General features: G+C 50.3%; 3 protein-coding genes across 3 annotated transcripts; 1 reads left to right on the top strand and 2 right to left on the bottom strand.

Moving 5' to 3' along the window:
• Window positions 1-278: 278 nt before the first annotated feature.
• Window positions 279-763, bottom strand: ALTATR162_LOCUS163 (uncharacterized protein; the record flags this gene model as incomplete). Its single annotated transcript, XM_043307756.1, has 3 exons — window positions 279-290; window positions 501-517; window positions 565-763. 3 exons carry the CDS (start codon window positions 761-763, stop codon window positions 279-281), a joined length of 228 nt encoding a protein of 75 aa, XP_043163691.1.
• Window positions 764-7,171: 6,408 nt separating this feature from the next.
• Window positions 7,172-10,677, bottom strand: ALTATR162_LOCUS162 (uncharacterized protein; the record flags this gene model as incomplete). Its single annotated transcript, XM_043307755.1, has 2 exons — window positions 7,172-7,204; window positions 10,177-10,677. 2 exons carry the CDS (start codon window positions 10,675-10,677, stop codon window positions 7,172-7,174), a joined length of 534 nt encoding a protein of 177 aa, XP_043163690.1.
• Window positions 10,678-12,776: 2,099 nt separating this feature from the next.
• ALTATR162_LOCUS161 (uncharacterized protein) lies at window positions 12,777-14,073 on the top strand (the record flags this gene model as incomplete). The annotated part of the gene is made up of 2 exons (XM_043307754.1): window positions 12,777-13,085; window positions 13,678-14,073. 2 exons carry the CDS (start codon window positions 12,777-12,779, stop codon window positions 14,071-14,073), a joined length of 705 nt encoding a protein of 234 aa, XP_043163689.1.
• Window positions 14,074-14,369: the final 296 nt, after the last annotated feature.

Genomic DNA, 14,369 nt, shown 5'->3' with positions numbered 1-14,369 from the left:
ATATATCGATGCTGGCTCTATATCCCTCTTCGTGGCTACGCTGGCCGGTTGGTCTGGTACGGAGAGCCCTGGGAGCGGCTTCTGGCCCTCACGCAGCATAGGGCCGGCACTGTGCCTAGTTTCGACAGTGTTTTCTTGTGCCTGTGGAGTAGCAGTGGTTGAGTCCTCGGATGATTGTGTGGCACTTGCGGCTGCTGCTGCCGCGATACCTTGTTGTTGTGCAATGTCCTGTCTGGATCTTTTGCCGCGCTTCTTTCGTTCGCGGGTATATTCGCATGTTAGACCTGACTCTGTTATTGTGTTAGCTTGGTTATCAAATATGGTTGTATCTGGGTGGCAGAAGACGAAAGGGGGTATTGGCCCTCCAGAAGGCTTTCAACATATATTAAGGGGCGGCTTAGGCTCATCAGTACGCAGCCTGAGGCCCTGAGCTCCCTCAGCAGGCTGAGACTCTCCGGAACTTTGTTGCGCTGGTATCATTAAAGTTAGAGCAGACATACCTTTGCAGTGCGCGCACCTGTCTCTCGTTAGTATACGTGCAGATGTCGAGATAGAAATTCATACAATTGTCGGCCATCGCATTTCGTGCGTAATCGATGACATTGATCACACGCTCGAGTGATCCTGCATCGTACGGGTCCCGGTTTTTCCGTGCTGCGTCCCCGTTGCTGGTGAAGCATTCCGTCTCGCGGATTGCCGAGAGTTGCGGGTAACGGCCCATTGGCGTACGGCGAGCAATGAGGGTTGAGATTGGTTTTCTCATTTGGCAGGATAGGGCTATTCCGGTGGAACTCTAGCGCTGCATACGGCGAAGTGAGTGGCATAGTGTCGAGCGAGCAATGGCCTCATATGTCGCGCAGCAAGGTGGGCGTAATGGACTTGGTGATGATGGGAAACTGACGGACCTAAGCATCAATTCTGGCTGAGCCACAGCTCACATGTACCCGCTGATTGTTAGATATGGCAGTTCATCCTCAGCCATCAAAGCTGTTCCTCCCCGCGCGGCCTGACGCCACCAAAGGAAGACGATGGAAGCGGCATAGAAAGTTTCGACCCGTACCTCATATTAGCATGCATACCTAGTCACAAAGCGAAAAAACCATGCCTGGCTAGGCAGTGATGGAAGCAGTAGCAAGAATCAGCATTGCCATTACTGCAAGAGCGCGGATGTTCGCACGAAGTTTCTGCGACGACCAGCCCGCACGTGGCCGGTCGTCTTCGGAATGTCCATTAGGCCGCCGGGAACGTAAGGGCGTCCCATTCACCTTCAAATGCAGAAAGTCGGTTTTAGGTGCTGGCTTTTCGCGGATTTTCGCTGCTCGAATTCCAGCACTCCGCATGAGATTTGATTGGCTAAGAATGGCGTTGTTGGTGGACTACCCCACAACCCCGCACGCGGAAGCAGGTAAGGTTCTGGGCACGCTGCAGGGAAGTCTTGGAAGCATGCGCTGCCGTCTCTCTCGCCAGCCAATTGTGTTCACAAGCTAGCGGGCTCCTGCGCGATTATGAACGGGACACGTCGTCGTCGAGAGCAAAGCCTTGGATCGGGGCGGTGAAACAACCGTTCTTCTAATTAGTGGCTTGCGTGTGGCGTCCCTTCCCCGTTTCAGCGCCCGTGCTTTCGGAATGGAAGGCCATCCCCTTGCACTTGGCGCTAATACCGCCATATTCTCTAATAGCCGGTGATAGTCGGACTTTACCTTTTCTAGCTCGTCAGGCCCACGCGTACGCACTAGAGACTTTTTTTTCTCTTCTGCTTCACGTTCGCTCCAGTCGCTCTTTTACCGCCTAGGTTTTTCTTACTTCGTGTCTGCGCCGCATGCGAGTGCCTTCCCCACCGGCCTTTTCCATAGGTTCCCTGGTCGGGGACTTTCGGAAGGGTACCTATCGCTGCTGGCCAGTCTCCCGCTCCTTGCCTTTAACCAGGTCACCTACTCAGCCGTCTTTCCGTGCTAGGCTCTCCAGCTTACACCCTCATTCTGGCATTGTGGACGTTGCGAACACCTGATGTCAACTGAGCCTGCATTACGCCTCCCGGCAAGCCTCGTGTCCCGCAGCTCAACCCAGTCGCCCTAGAATTCCTTAATGTTCCGGGGTGACGCTGGGCATGGACGCACTCTCACCTCAATCACCGCGATCGAGGAGGACATCATGGCCACCGTAACGCCTTCACCCACCGATCTGGGAAAAGTGCCGTTCTGCAGCTTCCGCCGTACACCGCGTCTGTCGTTTACTGGCCAAGACGCATATCATTCGGTCGGGACACAGAGGACACTTGATCTAGCCATTTTGTTCGCGGTGGACATCGTACTAATTGACCATCGACGGCCGCGACAGCATCTCCAGCACCAGGTCATCCTCTATAATGCCGATCGCCACAGGCTTGCGCTTCACCTGAAGTGTCCATGTCAATAGCAGTGGGAGCTGCACCATCTCGATCAACATGACATTTGACGCTGAATATATATCCATGGAGTTTCCTATCCACGCCACGGTGAAGTCGAATCTATCCGGCAGTGCAGATGAAGACGCCGACTTAGACACGAGTTTGAAGACAGCAAGCATACATGGCTATATGAATATTCAAATAACGTCTTATATGCATATGCATGAATATATCCACATTCATATTCATATTCATATTCATATAACACATGAATATAATATGTACTTACGTCTCTGTATTCATGCATATTCATAAAAGAGGGGTGGTTCTAATTGGCTCATATAACATCTAATCTCTTAGCTATATCATAAAGAAAGCTCTTCAATTAGAGCATCTAACCCATGAACTATTGGCCTCTCGCGTGAGTTCAGATGTTACCGAACATGCTGCCTGCTACTGCCTGCGCTAGCTCGGCTACTGCCTACCTGCAGCCTACTCGGCACTACGTTGGATAGTTCACTCCTTTGTATATATATGTAGCTAGAAACCTTTACAGGAAAAACTCAGTTCTTATCTCCTTCCCTGCCTACTCCTGCCGGCATCCCCCCCAGGATTGACATACTGCTTACTAGCATCTATGGCTTCTCAGGCTTCTGAGATATCAACCTCATGGACTCATAACCCTTCTATCGGCTCGTTTGCATCGAAACTTTCATGGGATTTCAACGCCTTTTTCTATGTAGATTATCCCGACGAACACTTCCAAGTTGAACCTGGCCCAAAGCGCAGAAGGACGAAGGGACATCGTGCGTACGTTTGTCTTCACTGTCAGGATCCTCCATGGTCGAACCGAGTGCCTGGCAACGCTATACACCATGCAGAAACGGCCCACCGAGCCCTTATATGATCGAGCGAGGCCGCAAATGATACTCTACCTTGCATATCTACCTCGGGCGTTTCGTCTGGCGCTATCGATTCGTATATCATCTCTCGTCCTTCTCAGGCTGCTCTCCGCAACTGTTTTCATAAGCAAGTCTACATTGAGGCAGTTGTGGGGCTTCTAACAAGGCGCAGACTGCCGTTTTCGGCAGTTGAGTACTCCGAGCTACGAGACCTAGCTCTGGCATGCAATTCAGCTATTGGAGGCCTTCTCATCAACGACCGAAAGCAGGCTATGGGCTATATTAACTCGAACTACCAGTTATAGAGCTCACAGCTTGCTGAGAGCCTTCAAACAGCGCAGTCGAAGAAGATACACATGTCTTCTGATCTCTGGACATCACCACATCGACATGGCGTACTCGCTATATGCGCTCAATGGGCTAATGAGGACTTTAAGCTTCAGAAAGCACTACTAGGACTTCTAGAGTGTAAATACAGCCATTCTGGCGCTGTGCAGGCTAGGTTGATTGCCAGTACGCTACAGAAGTTCAATATCACTGCTCAAAACCTTGGCTATTATACAGGCGATAATGCTACATCAAACGACACCTGTTTAGAGGAGCTAGCAAAGATTTTCGAGGCGCAGTTAGGTATAAGTCTACCTCATACTAAGCTGCTAATGCTGCTGTACACCATGCTAAATTATTATATAGGTCGAGTATCCTCACAAATGCCGCAGAATCCGCTGCATCGACCATATTATCAATCTCGCCTTACAAGCCTTCCTTCTCGCTCGCTCAAAAGAAGCACTTAGAGCTGCACTCGAAGCTACTGCTGATGAGCCCGGTTCAACTATGCTAGAGAAGTTCTCACAGCAATTACATGAGCTGGATCCGGCGGAGATTGCGGCACGTTTGGATACCACAATACAGCAGGAAGAGCGGAGGGAGCAGCCTACGAGAAGACCTGCAAAGGTGAGGGGCAAGCGAGCCGCAATTACGCAGCAGCAAGCCAGCAACAACGACGAGCGCTTCGCTGGCTGGCAAGGCATTCCAGCGCTAGCAAAGCTTCATATGCTTGCAGTCTACGTACGTAGCTCAGCTTTACATAACGAACAATGGTACCATACTGTAGGTAAGCAGCTGGGTGTCGACAATATCACGAGATGGTCCTCATGGTACAGGGTTATCGCTATTGCGTTAAAGGAGAAGACACAGATCATCCAGTTTACTGCTGAGCATGATAAGGATCTGGAAGGCAATACTCTTACTAGTAGGGATTGGGAGATGCTAGGCAGAACGCTAGAATTCCTCCAACCTTTCCATGAGGCTACGTTGGAAGCTGAAGGCGACATGGCATCAATCTCACAGTCACTTGAGCTGCTGGACCTTCTCCTAGGACACTGCGAGAAATGGAAGGTATACGGCTAATTTCACATCTTTCTACTTATCCATAGCTTATATGGCATGCTAATGAGCTAATTAGGCCCACTACTCGCAGCCGAACACTCGCGATGATCGCATAGTTCACTCTATCGATATGTGCTGGTTTATACTCGATAAGTATTATACTATGACTGAGTATGTCCCTGTATACGCCGCTGCTCTCCTTCTCGATCCTTCTAAACGCAAGAGCTACATCGAAGAATGCTGGCCCGAGGAATGGCACGAGAGCGCGATTGCCACCGCCCGTGGACTTTAGGAGAAAGAGTATAATCACGATGTCGAGACACAGCTATTGGAGCAATCCTTAGCTGTACCTGCTTCATTAAAGCGAAAGAAGGACACGATGCTCTCAAAGATGCGCTTAGAGGTGCGGAATAAGACTATGGCAAATACATGTGGCAAGGACGGGTTGGATAACTTTATCTCAGAGGCTTCTATCGCGCTCGCTGAGCGCACTACGCCTCTTCAATGGTGGTGTAGTGAGGACGTTCGTATAGCTTACCCACGGCTTAGCCGCATGGCTATCGATATCCTCTCTATACCAGCAGAGTCAGCGGAGCCAGAGCGGACCTTTTCAGGAGCTAGGCACACAGCTAGGTGGGATAGGCTACGATTACGGATTAAGAGCATTGAGAAGATTGAGTGTATCGGCAACTGGCTGCGAGAGGGACATATTAAACCCTCAGCCGAGGGCGGAATAAGCCTCCCGTGTGATCCAGAGGCTATAGAGGGAGATATCTAATAACATACAGGTCAGATAGGAGTAATCGAGGTAGTTTTTGGGCTATACAGGTACATCAATTGTTTTCTTCACGTCGTGGCAGTGGCTAGGCATCACGTAAGCCCTTATATGAATATGCGTGAATATTTTATATGAATGTGTTTTGCTAGATAAGTTGAATATAATATTAATATAAGAAAATCAGCGTGAATATTCATATAGCCATGTATGCTCTGAGACAGCACTCAGAACGAAAGTCAAAGTCAAAAAGCATGAGATGAGAACCATAGTTGGTACAGAGTGCTCTAGTCTGGAAGAACAGAAGCGCAACGTTAAAGCACCATAGTCTTATACATATCTAGAATTGGTGACGTAAAGTAGTGAAACAGGACAGCTCCTGTGCTGTTAATTCAGGAGGTATCAATCTGGAGGTCAGAAAAGCGCGATGAGTGGCTCGCGCAATAGTGGAACAAACCATGGCGGCCTCATTCATATTAGGTATACAGTTCTCTCCAAGAGTGTGTTTGGTAGTCTACACGCATTTCGTTCATATTCTGTGGTTGAGATTATCCCGAGATTCCGCCAACAGTATATCTCCTCCTTCTCTCTATGGCCGATGATCAGGGCACAATCTAACTGTCTTTCATATTGCAGACTAAATACTGCATTTGAGGACTAGGGCGCCGTCATAAGGTCCGAAAGTAAAATCGTCTGGGGTACATGTTCTCTGTGCGGTGACGAACCATCATCTCCATACAGCCAGCCCGGCCCGTTAGCGCCAAAGATCCACAGCTTGTGGAAGTGAAGCCTGTTTTTGCCGCGAGGCCCCAGTAGCCGTCTACTGGTGCTTTAATAGCGGCGCGTGATGGGACTTTTCCAGTCGTATGGCGGGCAAGCCCTAAGCACGAATGAACGGTCCGCAAGGTCGCCAATTCCGTGGTGAAGAGAGAAGTTGATGTGAAGCGGTCATAGGCTAGGCACTTGTTTGAAATTCGCCCGTGGTCAGCACGCCGTGTTGCGTGAAAAAGGATTCTCAGGTCGGGTGATGCTACGGGGTAGTACTGGCGTCAGATATCGGAGCGACCAGGTTAGCTTTCGAATTCTGGGAAATCTGGGGGAATGGGAACGCTGAGACAATTGCGGGATTCGAAGCACGCTTGTAGTTAGCGTAGCACATGATGTCGCTTCTGATCAGGGTATTATCAGGGCACTTCTAACGGAAAAAATTATAAAATTAAGGACTAGCCAGATTAAGAAGCTGGAGCCACGAGCCGCGGTGGTACAGCAAGTGACCAAGTTTGCGAAGGCACGGCCGAGCCAATAGTTCCGCTGCTTCTCTTGCTATCCCTTGGCTTTATTCAATGTCTCCGGACGCGGAATTTCGCGAAACCCCGGATGATGCTGTCGCTGCACTGCCGCCGCTATTGCTTGGTAGCAAGAACAATGAGCGGTGTTGGAGCACATCGCCAAGGTATATTCATGATTCCGTAATTAGGATCGACATGTCATCTAACACGATCTCGCTGCTCTCCGATCGCTCCTGACGCTACCGTGAGACCAGTCGGCCATTTTCCACCATCAAAACAGACAGTAGAAATGACGTGCATTCAATCTCCAACACCGTACTCTCCACTTGACTTTCCGACTAAAATCTCTCAAAGTCTAACGTAATTGTCCAGTGGAAACGCTATTAATGGCCAGACGTTTGAGATCTAGAAAATGGGTTCTTTAAATTGGTTAGTCTCCGTTACTAGTACCGGGCACCAATACCTGTTCGGTGTTAGTGTCTCCGGCCTTCCGCCTGTATTAGCCCTCCGTGAAGCGCGCACCACGCTTGCTCGTTCATGGAGTCAGAAGACAGAGTTACGACCACCTGAATCGATACAGTCAGAACCCATCCATTTTACATACTGTTATTTACCCAGAGTTTGCGGTGTATGGTACCTGGAGTCTGCGGTTACCGTAATTTGCCAACAAAATATGTCCGTGCCGGACTTTTAATTAGTGAACGCAAACTCTAAGTGTATCTCAAACTCTGGGTAAAACACGGTAGCCTGATTTTACCACTCCAGCCTGACGCACCGTCGCGGCCAAAAGAACATGCTCGGAAAATCTGGAGTAAGTTGCAGGCCCGCGGTTGCGATCTCGACGGGCATTGGTTCCGAGCGCTCACAACCAAGGATGTGGCGCTTTCATCGACCCTGGTTTCGACTACACTTGAACTACTACGGAGACACTTGTAGGATGATTGCACCAAGCCGTAGAGACTACGTACCCCTGCATTCACAGCAGACGCCGAAGCGAAGCGATGGTACTCCATCAGACTTCTGTAACCTTGCACGGGCGGAGGTGCCCAAAAATGTTTGTTGCCAGTAGGAAGGTCGCTAGACGAATCTAAGACTCTCGCTTACAACTCTCTATCCCCGGCAGACGCCCCAGACCTGATTCCCAAGTTCGTGACTTAATTGGGCAATTTCAGGTATAGTATCCCAAAATCCAGTATGTTGAATCAAGCGCGCACGCAGCAGGATCTTGCTACAATACTAGATCATGTGGCAGAATAAAGCTGCAATGTGACCCGCAAACTGGACTTCAATCTTACCAATAACCATTGGTCCACAAAAGCTTTAGCCAACAGGCAGCGCAATGTGAAAGAGCGTGTGTGTATGTATACTAGGATAACGGCAAGACTAGCAGCGAGACTCACCCTTCAGTTTGTTACAGCATGGTCATCAGGGAAGAGGAGCGCTAGTAAGACTAGATGTGCAACCAATCTGCAAAGCTGGACTCGGACGGACGAGTCTCGTCCATCACGGTCCTGTATAGAAATTACTGACCGCCTCAGCCACCAAATTATCCGCTCCAATATTACATGCAGCAACGCCAGATTGAGAACCTAACACCGCTTTCACTATCACTTACTTTTGATGCGGAATTTGTGCGACGCCACCTTCGCACAAGCGCTCCGATGATCGAGATCCCTGCCCCCAGTAGATCGGCCCTTGTCCGCTCTTTCGCGTCGACCAGGAGCGCTTTGGGCCGTCTTCGAGCACCTCCGTATAGGCCATCCGCTGGTTTCACTGTGGATGAGCAGCGTCGCCACGGATATCAAGCGTCTAGGGCCCACCTTCGATTCGGCGATCAATCCGGAACAGGCAGCTGATTAGATGGCTTCGCTTGAATGCACCCTACTCGACCGAGAGTCAAACGTCAGTGTTTGCAACAGGCGGCAACTCTTCGTTGCTGCTTGTAAGGGTGCGATGGGTTGACCATAAGTGCAAGGTATAACAGTAATGAATTCGATAGAGAAGCTACACTACGCTTGCGCTGAGTCTATGTATCACGTAGTGCTAGGTTCGAGAAACTTCTAAGGGTCCGTGGAGCGCCGATGAAGCCCCGACAACGCTCCGAGGGTTGCAGCCTATCCCAACCAGCTATAACGAAGGCCACAGGCCAAGTACTACTAACCAAGGCTTCAGCCTCTTACACTGCTCAGTGCATGCGCGAGTACGAGGGGCTTTCTTTATGTTTGGACATTGGGTAGAAGAGGTAATAGGACTCTTTCGAGATCAATGTGTACCCAGAGACGATGAGCTACTTTTCTGTTTAGATGTTAGCGGCATGAGATCGGGAAACATGTCGGATGGCGGTGGGAAGTGGGATACTCTTATCAACAGTTTTAGGACGCACAAAGAAATTTTCTACTAGAATCAATCTCCTTCATAATGTAGATGGTTATCAGGTTTAGTTAGGCTGTCCCGAGCTGCTCAGGCAACAGAGATGCCGCTGCCTGTTGACGGCATTATCTGTATCCATGGGCTTACCAGAAACCACGAGAAGGCTTGCAGAGCTCACAGTGCGGACCTAGCCTGGTCTCAAGCTCTTCTTCCGTCCGAGTTACTGGAAGCACGAATTTTAGCCTTTGGCTACGATGCGTTGGTACTGACCGGCGAGGAATGGTTTCACAGAGCAGAATCGGTAATCAAGCTGTACAGGCTTCCAGCTGAAGCTTCCTGTAAGCAAGGGGGGCACTAGTATTGGGTCTCATGTATGAGTGTATTGTTGTGTGTATGTACGAGTGCGTGATCTGAGCTCTAAAGTAGTCGGACGCATTAGTCATGCCTGCAGAGCAGTCATGGGATGTGGTCCTAGGCTTACACTTCCATATCGCGTGCATTTTCATTTTCCATTTCGTCACATCACAGAACCATTCAAATGGCGATGTAGTTGTGTTATGATAAGCTACCACTACAAAGTCATTTTTTTCCCACCGAACCTTTTCATAGTGCCCAAAGATTAAGGAGAAGCACATACAGGGACAGAAAAACTGTTTAGACGCACTTCCAAACATGATTCCCCTACTTCCTCACATTCAAATACCACGACCCAATATCTGTCAACCTCCCACTCGCATCCAACATCGCCGCATTCGGCCCCACATTCGACACATCACTCCTAAACGACCCAAAGTAGCTATACCTCTGCACATAATCCAATCTATCCATATACTCAACACTGCTGTTGAAATTCGCCTGCGACTCCATTAACTCCTGATGAGCCGGCGCCCACTCCGTCACCCATAGCGTCATATTCGGATATGTCCCCCTTGCTCTCCCCAAGTGATCCGCGATCCCCTGAAACCCTCCATACCAATGCAGCGGCAGAAAAGTCGGATGGCACCGCCCCGCACACGCCGTGAAGAATTTCTGCAGCCAAGTCCATCCGCCTTCCGAACCACTCACGGCTGGCGCGCCGATCTCGATACCCAAATCTCGACGCAACGGCTCGAGCTCAGAGATCCAGTGCTCTGCGCACACCGCGGGGTCGGCATTGCTGCCACCGTACTCGAAGGGTAGGTCAGGCTCGTTGTAGGTTAGGATTTGAGGCACTTTACCTCCGGCGGCAACGCGTGCGCGGATCTTGGAGGCGAAGTCGTTGTAGTAGGGGCCGAATATCATAGGCACGTGTTGCAAGGGAGGAGAGGAGGTATAGGTGGGGTCGGGGCCGTAGTTGTAGTACCATGTTAGAGTGGAACCGGGCTGGGTCCAAATTTTATCGTCTTCGGGGTGGCCGTCGCGGGGGATGTAAATGAGGCCGCGCTTGGGAGAAGATGCGAGACTATGGAAATCATCGATTGCAGTTTCAGCAATGGGTTTGGCATGGCTAAGAGAGAATGCTATAGAGCATACTGCTAAGGCGTATTGGAACGTAGAGAGATGACGGACAGGCTTTGATGCTGGCATCTTATAAGAGATGATCGAGACAGCTGAGCACAGCACTTGTGAAGAAGTGTCCAAGAGTGAAGACTATACGTTGGTCCCAGTGGCGACCTATGATTTATACGTTTAGTCTGTCTGCGGAGGCTCCATGCTCTCTTCAAAGCTCCCACGACCTAGGCCTCTACAGTCAAATGAACAAATTCCTTTTTAGGAAAGTGCCCTGTGCATTAGATTAATCTTTAGAGTTGGGTGAGTCATGCCGTACTGGGTTGCTGTACGTAGAATGGCGTTTGAGTGATTCTCAGGCGGTTAGCGTATCCGTAGCAGCCGCGTAGAAAGACCGGACGAGATATTAGAATAACCATATGACACGTTAGTAAACGCCAGTCCCGATTTAATTCAAGTGGGGAACCGACAACTTACACATAGTACGATCCATCTACATACCTACCTAGCTTTGCTCACAGAAAGGGATGGATCTGCATACCAACGTGTCGGCACGCTCTTCGTGATAGCATGCATATCTAATCACAAGGTATAAAAGACCATGCTTGACTAGGCAGTAATGGTTGCAGTAGCAAGAATCAGCATCATCGTTACCGTAGGAGTGCAGATGTTCGCACGAAGCTTTTGCGAGACATTGACCCGCAGGGGGCTAATGGAATTTGCAACGACAACTAGGCCAAGAACGGCAGGGCGTCCTGTAATTGCAGGCTTAGAGATTACATGAAAACACAAAGATGCCGTCTTGGCCGTATTAGCTACCGGCTTTCCGCGGGTTTCTGCGCCAACAATTCATCGATCCGCACGAGACCTGGCCTGCCCAGAACGACCTTATCGGTTCTACCCCACAACCCCGCACGCGGAAGCAGGTAAGGTTTTGGGGCGCCGTGCGGGGGACGTCTTGAATGCATGCGCGACTGTATCCTCCACCCGCCAAACATGTTCACAGAGCTAGCGGGCCCCTGCACGACCATGAACGGGGCATGTCGTCGTCGAGAGCAAAGGATTCGTTCGGTCGCGATGAAACAACGGTTTCTCTAGTGGCTCGTTTGTGGCGTCCCTTCCCTGTCTCAGCGCCTGTGCCTCTGAGATGGAAGGTTCCCCAGCGATACCTTACACTGGCGTTCATACCATGCCTATGCGTGCGCAAACTTTCTTCCTCTTCTCTCTCCATATTCGCTTCAGTCGCTCTTTTACCACTAAACTTCCCTGACTTCGCGTCTGCCGCCACGTACGAGCGCCTCCCTTCCCCACCGGGCCTTTTTCAATGTGTGCCCTGGTCAAGCAATTTCGGGAGAGTACTTGTCACTGCTGGCCAGTCTCCCACTTCTTGGCTGCAACCACGTCATCTGCACAAACGCCCTTCCCTTGTTACGCTCTCCAGATTAATACCCCATTTTGGCATTGGCATTGTGAACGCTGTCAACACCTTTCCCAATAGCAATTGAGCCTGCACTGCCCTATATACCAGAGTGACGCGGCCCTGGCGTACTTCCACCTCAATCACTGCAATTAAAGACGACGCCAACGTTACCGTCACGCCTTCACTTACCAATCTGGGAAACGAGCCATTCTGCAGCTTTCCCGGCACTCCGCGGCTGTCATTTACTGGTCAAGACAGATGACTAGCGGTAGATTAACTGTCATACATTATGCTGTTCTCGTACGGTTTACCATCTCCCGCGAGCTCCGTGGCTAACATCATCTCCTAGTTTGTGGTTCTAGATTGAGGTTTCAAGCGAAGAAAGAATACGCCAAGAAACGGAGTCAGCGTCTCTCACACCACTGTCACCGGCGATGAAGACTAAAGAGGAAAGGACAAATGAATGGAATCAGAAACTAATAGTCCAAAATCAAAGGATGGCGAAGATTTTTCCCAGAACACTTTAATTTCGGGCACTCATGCGTCTTAAGATTCCAGTCTAACAAGATTTCGGTCGAGGCGCGGATCGCGCGAAAAAACACGATTGGGATTTTGTTGTACATGCTTTTCCGCCAAGTCTCTCTTTGTCAAGACGATATAAAAACCAACATTATCCACATTCCTAGACACTCTTATGAATACAGACTTCTCGTCTATCAAGCACTAGCGGTTCTGTTCCCACTCAACAGCTACAGTCATGGCTCCCCTTACCTCATTCCTCGCCTTTTCCCAGCTCCTCGCTCTCGCCAGTGCTCAATTCTTCATTCTCAACTGCGGAAAACTCACCGTCCAACGTTCGGACCCGATCGTCAGCCCTGGGGTACCTAGCGGACATGTGCACGCCGTGATTGGAGGCACTGCCTTCAAACGAACCCTCAGCAACGAAGAAGCACGCAATGCTAAAGATACGACATGTATCTCGATGGACAAGAGCAACTACTGGATTCCACAGCTGTACCATGAGAACAGGAATGGAACCTTTACTTATGTTCCTTTCGAGGGATCGGTACGTGCTGATAGACTTTTTTCCTTCACTCCGTTGGCTTCAAGCGGTAACTGCGGTAATACTAGAGCATACGTTGATCTGGCACTGACATAAACGTGTCAACTAGCTCGTCTACTACTTGAACCGCGCCTGCGACTACGCTCCTGGCCGAATGAACTGCGACAACGCCCCAGCCGCTCGCGCGCCCCCTGCTGGCCTTCGCATCCTTGCGGGTAATCCTAGTCTTAGGTATACAGTTACCCCTTATCACCGCAAACTTGTGGCAATCGTCTTTTACATGTCCACGAACTGACAGTTGCGCTAGGACGTACGATGCAAATGATTTTAGACAAAGGGCAATTTCGCACGTTTGCCTGAACGCTCGACATGAGGATTCAGGAGACAGCCCTGGCTTGCCAAAGAGAACTTGCCTTCAGATTCGATCACAGGTGTTTATGCCCTCATGCTGGGATGGCCGGAGTCTCGACAGCGCAGACCACAAAAGTCATGTAAGCAGCCCCTTCCCTTCTAACTATCAGTCCCTTAAGGATCTTGGCATCACGGTATTGAGGACCACTGCTCATCACGCTCCTGCTAACACTATTTCCTCCAGATGTCCTACCCTCAAACCACTGGCGACTACAACGGTGGCGTATGCCCCCAATCACATCCCGTCGCCATCTTCTCCCTCTTCTATGAGTTCTTCTTCACCGCTGGCCGTATCTCTGCTGCTGATTTCAACCGCTACGTCTATGCTATGGGCGACGCTACTGGCTACGGCCTACACGGCGATTTTATCAACGGCTGGGCCGACCAAGGCGCATTAGAGCGGTCGATTGCCACTTGCACGGGTTCACAGGGTCTACAAGATCCGAACTGCAGTTTACGTCTAGGAGGCAGCTTAGGGAGTCCAGGAAACAAAGATCCCGAGACGGCAGCACCTGTTGAAGACGTGGGCATGACTGGACCAGTGGCGAAATTGCCAGGAGATAACCCCGTGACGGGCTGAGGGATGTGGGTATGGAGGATTCAATGAAGGACAGTGTAGCCTGTGTTATCGCGGTTCGAAGAAGTTTTGCAGGGGGCGGGCGGGTTGCGACTGTCTACCATTTTGCTGTTCGAGAAAGGATGATCCTGTTATTAGTCTAGGGCAGTGACCAAACTGACCTGTCCAATGCCACTCTTTTGTCTGGGGAAGCTTAAAAGACACTCGTAATCGTCGAAATCCAACGTTCTTTGCCCGTGCAGGTCGGCCATCCATAGTATCGAAACTGTACTGGGCCCACAAGGACCATGCAACAACTT

Source organism: Alternaria atra (genome assembly GCF_907166805.1).
Source record: "Alternaria atra isolate CS162 genome assembly, contig: 18, whole genome shotgun sequence".
In the NCBI taxonomy this organism is placed as follows: Eukaryota; Fungi; Ascomycota; class Dothideomycetes; order Pleosporales; family Pleosporaceae; genus Alternaria; species Alternaria atra.
This window is presented reverse-complemented; position numbering and strand designations above follow the sequence as displayed.